At 38.0% G+C, this 6000-nt stretch overlaps 1 protein-coding gene across 6 annotated transcripts in view; it reads right to left on the bottom strand.

Moving 5' to 3' along the window:
• The window catches only part of MGA (MAX dimerization protein MGA), a gene marked incomplete at its 5' end in the record, with an annotated part of 89319 nt that extends 84625 nt beyond the window's left edge, over positions 1-4694 (bottom strand). For all 6 annotated transcript variants that reach the window (XM_079698843.1, XM_079698844.1, XM_079698842.1 and 3 more), the window contains one exon: positions 3631-4694. In XM_079698843.1, coding sequence (XP_079554969.1) covers positions 3631-4694 — 1064 coding nt within the window. The remainder of the gene's footprint in view (positions 1-3630) is intronic.
• Positions 4695-6000: the final 1306 nt, after the last annotated feature.

Below are 6000 nucleotides of genomic sequence, written 5' to 3' on the forward strand. Positions count from 1 at the left end.
CAAAACAGAAAGCACCAGGCCCAGATGGGTTCACTGGTAAAATTTCCCAAACATATGAGAAAGAAATGATACCAATTCTCTACAATCTCTTTCAAAAGATGGAGTAGTGGCAATACTTCCTCACTCCTTCTATGAAGCCAGCATAACCCCAATCCCAAAACCAGACAAAGACATTACAAGACAACTACAGACCATTTTCCTGAAGAACATAAATGCAAAAATCCTCAAAATAAGAGCAAATCAAATAAAGCATATAAAAAGAACTATACACCATGACCATGCAGGAGTCATCCCAGGTATACGAGACTGGTTCATTCAAAAATCAATTAACATAATCCATCACATCAATAAACCAGAAAAGAAAAAAAGAGTCACATGATATCAACAGATTCAGAAGAAAAGCATCTGACAATATGCAACACCCATCCATGATAAAAACTCTCAGTAAATTAGCAATAGAAGGGAACTTCCTCAACTTAATCAAGAATATCTACAAAGGGGAACTAAGATCCTTGCCTTTGGCAAGGCACAGCCAAAAAAAAGAATATCTACAAAAAACCTAAAACAAACGTCATACTTAATGGTGAGAAACTAGAAACTTTCCCACTAAGATCAGAAACAAGGCAAGGATGTCGCCTCTCATCACTCCTTTTCAGCATCATACTGGAAGTCCTAGTGAATGCAATAGGACAAGAAGAGGAAATAAAGGAATACAGATTTGAGAGAAAGAAAGCTGTCTTGTTCATGAATGAAATGATCGTCTAGGTAGAAAATCCAAAAGAATCTCCAAAAAACTTCTGGAACTAATAAGTGATTATAGCAAGGTTGCAGAATACAAGGATAAAGTACTAAAGTCAGTTGCTTCCCTATATATCAACAGAGAACAAGTGGAATTTGAAGTTAAAAAAACAATACCATTTACATTATCACCCCCAAATAGTGAAATACTGAGGTATAAATCTAACGTGTGCAAGATCACTATGGGGAAAATGACAATACTCTGATGAAAAAAATTAAAGAACTAAATAAATGGAGAGATAGTCAGTGTTCATGAATAGGAAGAGTCAATACAGTTAAGATGTCAGTTCTTCCCAACCTGATCTATAGATTCAATGCAACCAAAATCAAAATCCCAGCAAGTCATTTTATGGATATTGATGAACTGATTCTCAAGTCTACATAGAGAAGAAAAAGACCCAGAATAGCCAATACAATATTGAAGGAGAACAAAGTTGGAGGGCTAACACTACCCAGGTTCAAGACTTACTTAGAAAGCTACAGTAATCAAATCAGTGTAGTACTGGTGAAAGAACAAATAGGTCAGTGGAACAGACTAGAGAGCCCACAAATAGACTCACATAAATAGTCAACTGATCTTTGACAAAGGAGCAAGGACAGTACAATGGAGCAAAGAGAGTCTTCTCAACAAATGGTGCTGGAACAGCAGGACATCCACATGCAAAGAAATGAATCTAGATGCAGACCTTCCAACTTTCACATAAATTAATACAAAATGGATCATAAACCAAAATGTAAAACACAGAACTATAAGGATCCTAAAAGATAACCCAAGAGAAAACCTACATGACCTTAAATATGGCAATGACTTTTTAGATATGAAATCAAAGGCATGATCCATGATGGAAATCACTGATAGGCTGAACTTCATTAAAATAATAAACTGCTTTGTGAAAGACAACAACAAGAGAATGAGAAGACAGACCACAGACTAGGAGAAAATTTTTGCAAAAGACATGTTATCCAAAATATACAAGGAACTGGGACTTCCCTGGTGGTCCTAAGAATCCACCTTCCAATGCAGGGGACTCGGGTTCAATCCCTGGTTGGGGAACTAAGATCCCACATGCCACGGGGCAACTAAGCCTGCACACCACAACTACTGAGCCCACGCACTCTGCAGCCCGTGTGCCACAAGTAGAGAGAAGCCCGCGCACTGCAACAAGGATCCCGCGTGCCACAACTAAGACCCAAGGCAGCCCCCCCCACAAAAATCAAAATATATAAGGAACTCTTAAGAAAACAGTAAAACAATCTGATTAGAAAATGGGCCATAGACCTTAAAAGACACCAAAGATGACATACAGATGGCAAATAAGCATATAAAAAAATGCACCACATCGTGTCATCAGGGAAAGGCAAATTTAAACAAGATATTACTACTACACACTTATTAGAAAGGCCAAAATCCAGAAAACTGACAACACCAAGTGCTGACAAGGATGCAGAGCAACAAGAACTCTCATTTCTGCAAAATGGTACAGCCACTTTGGAAGAGCTTGGCAGTTTCTTATAAATCTAACACTACTGTTACCATATGATCTAGCAACCATGCTCTTTGGTATATACCCAAATGAACTGAAGACTTGGACATGGATGTTCGTGGCAGCTTTATTCATAATTGCCAAAACTGGGAAGCACCCAAGATGTCCTTCAGGAGGTGAATGAATAAATGAACTGGTACAACCAAACAAGGAAATATTATTCAGCACTGAAAAAAAATGTGCTATCAAGCCATGAATAGACATGAGGAAACATATACATATTACTAAGTGAAAGAAGCCAATTTGAGAAGGCTACATACTGTATAATTCCAACTATATGAAATTCTGGACAAGGCAAAGCAGTGAGATAATAAAAAGGTAAAAGGTTGCCAGATGTGAAGGGGAAGGGGAATTAACAAGTGGAGAATAGAGGATTTCTAGGACAATGAAAATACTCTGTATGATACTATGAGGGTGGATACATGTCATTACATATTTGTCCAAACCCACAGAATGTATATCACCAACAATGAACCCTTATGTAATCTACAGACTTTGGGTGATTATGATGCTTGGGTGATTATGATGCATCAATATAGGTTCATCAATTAACACAAATGTACCACTCTGGTGGCGAATGTTGCTAATGGGAATGGCTATGCATGTGTGGAGGCAGGGGCTGTATGGGAAATCTCTGTACTTTCCTCTCAATTTTGCTGCAAACTTAAAATTGCTCTAAAAACATAAAGACTTTGATAAAAATAAATAAATAACACAAGTTCACATTTAAAAAGCACAAGAGTATATCATGCTATTTTAACATGTAATAACCTTCAGCTTATTTCTTACTCAGGCAATTTATGGATTATGATGTCCACAAGGTACAAAATTCTTATGTACTACATATAAACAACTTTACTTTAAATCTCTTCTGTGCCTCACTGGATAAGTTCTGTTTCAGTTATGATTTGGGGGTCATTCTTTTCCCTTCCCCAGTCAATCAAGAGTTGTCTATACATACTGTACCTCAACTATATTTCAATATTTTTAAAAATTCATCTATATATATTAACAAGGAACAGCCACACATGATTATCAAAAGTCTAAACCTAAAATCTAAATCTAAGGTCCCCATTCTGATAAGTCATCTAATTTGCCTACAATTCTGGCTTCTGAACATAATCAATATTCATTACAGAAAAATGAACTTTCACAGAATGTAAAAGCAACTGTGGTATATTTTATAGCAGCCTGCACTTATCAATGTCTAAAGTTAGCAGTCCGCACAATCAGTATTTTAAATTCAAACCTTCCTTTTATCTCTAAAAACAGAAAATCTGTTACCTACCTTTCAGAAACCTCTTGCTTCAACTGAGGAACTTCACCAAGTGCTGAATCAATATCCATGAAACCTAGAAAGTCTCGTTTTACATTAAGGAAAGGCTTCTCCAAACCCTTGCATGATGCTTCATGACCCCTCAATAAAGGATCCGAATCAGTTAGCTGTACCTCTGACCCCTCACCTTCTGTAAGACGGACCCGTTGACCAGGAGAACTGGGAACACTATTCCCTTCCTGGTCAGAGCTGTTCTTTTGCTTTCCATCTCTCTGGGGCTTACTATTCAGCCCATCATCCCGGAAGCCTTTAGCAAATGGATTGTAATCTATTTTCAACTGGGTAATCTGAATGTTTTGATAAGCTGTTACTGCAAAGAATTCAGTCTGTGGGAAGGTAAAAGTGTGGACACCAGGGCCATTTAACTGTATCACTTCGGTAGCCTTCTCTGCAGGCACCAAATGAAGCCTCGGCAGGTAGCGATGCATAGAGTGCAAGATAATATGCCCTTCTTGGTCCAGTGTATTGTTGGTAAGTTTGAGTTTATAGAAAGATACTGGTTGATGCATCCAATAATGACCTGTGGAAGGAGATTCTGGATGAATAAAAACCCTCCCCAAAACATGGGGTTCAGCCTTCCCACTGGGCTCCCACCAGCGACCATTCCATTTATAACGATGGTTATCCACAGGAGATATATCCATGACGAGGATATATTTCATATTTGAATCTAAACCTGTTATCCAATAACGACAGTAAGGAAACATGCGTCTTCCCTGCTTGGTCAGGATCATCTCTGTGCTTCGATGATAGAATTCATTCCACATACTATTGTTATCCAAGGTGACAGTGATTCCTCCTACAGTACAATCAGCTGGAAGGCAAATCTTTCCCTTAGATTTTCCTGGTGATGAAACACTGCTAGCCAAAGCGCAGGCATCCCGATTAGTAACCAAAATTCCTTGATCAGTTTTGCCATTTCCTGGCTGTTTTAGGATGACAAAGAAGGTAGGTGCTGCTCCTGCCACTGTCCCACCATCTTGATTAGCCAATATAATCTGCTGTTTCTCCTCCATGATTCCAGTGGGAAAATCAGTAGTTAGATAACTATAGTTACCACATAATCACAATGGCCTTCCCAGCCTAAAAAACAAGCAAAAAAAACTTTAATCAAGTGAACACTTATTTTGTTAACAAAAATATAAGAATGATTACGTTACCCCAAAAATATATTCCTAAATTCTTCTAAGACTTTGCTTCTACCTTTCTCTCAATCACTGTGAAGATACTGATTCTGGAATATTTGATTATCTTTTTAAAGTTCATTTTAATCTAATCAGTTAAATTACTCATATCCCAATCTCCAATAGTTCACTATACATACTACAATCTCACATAAAAACAAAAAGTGTACATTCATTTTAGAAAAACTACATGAAGTATAAAAGTATACAGACTTAGAACTTCCCTGGTGGCACAGTGGTTAAGAATCTGCCTGCCAATGCAAGGGAAGATCCCTGGTCAGGGAAGACCCCACTTCCACGGAGCAACTAAGCCCATGTGCCACAACTACTGAGCCCAAGTGCCACAACTACTGAGCCCAAGCGCCACAACTACTGAAGCCCGTGTGCTCTAAGGGCCCGCATGCTGCAACTACAGGGCCTGCATGCCACAACTACTGAGCCCGCATGTTGGAACTACTGAAGCCCGCGCACCTAGAGCCCATGCTCTGCAACGAGAGAAGCCACTGCAATGAGAAGCCCGCGCACCGTAACGAAGAGTAGCCCCTGCTCACCACAACTAGAGAAAGCCTGCGTGCAGCAACGAAGACCCAACGCAGCCAAAAAATTAATTAATTAATTAATTTAAAAATAAAATAAATGCCTTAGTTTTTAGAAAAGAAAAGTATACAGACTTAAAGAGATTAAATTGGAAAGTTATTTTCATTTTAAAAGGATCCTGATACTTAATGAATTAATTTGCCAGGATTCCATTACACAGCAAGCTCTCCTGAGATGAGTAAAAATTAACAAATTTACATGTTATCTTTGTATAGGATCAACTCTTATTATGGTATTGGCATGAGTTCATAAATAAGGAAAATGCCATTTAACTTGTTAGTACATACATTTAAAGAAACCATGACAAATCACTGGAACTTACTAGGAAAGAAACAGTTGGCTCCACACCTCAGACCTTACACTGAAAAAAATTCCAGACAGACCAAACATTTAAATCCCACCCCACCCCGTCTCAGTGTAATTTTTTTTTAATTCTTAAAGAAATCTTTGAGAAAACCTTTTTGATAATAAGTAGGACACAAAATCTAGAAGTCAATAAAACGACAGAATTTTTGATAAATTCAAAATCATGTAAATTTGT

Source organism: Hyperoodon ampullatus (genome assembly GCF_949752795.1).
Source record: "Hyperoodon ampullatus genome assembly, chromosome: 3".
In the NCBI taxonomy this organism is placed as follows: Eukaryota; Metazoa; Chordata; class Mammalia; order Artiodactyla; family Ziphiidae; genus Hyperoodon; species Hyperoodon ampullatus.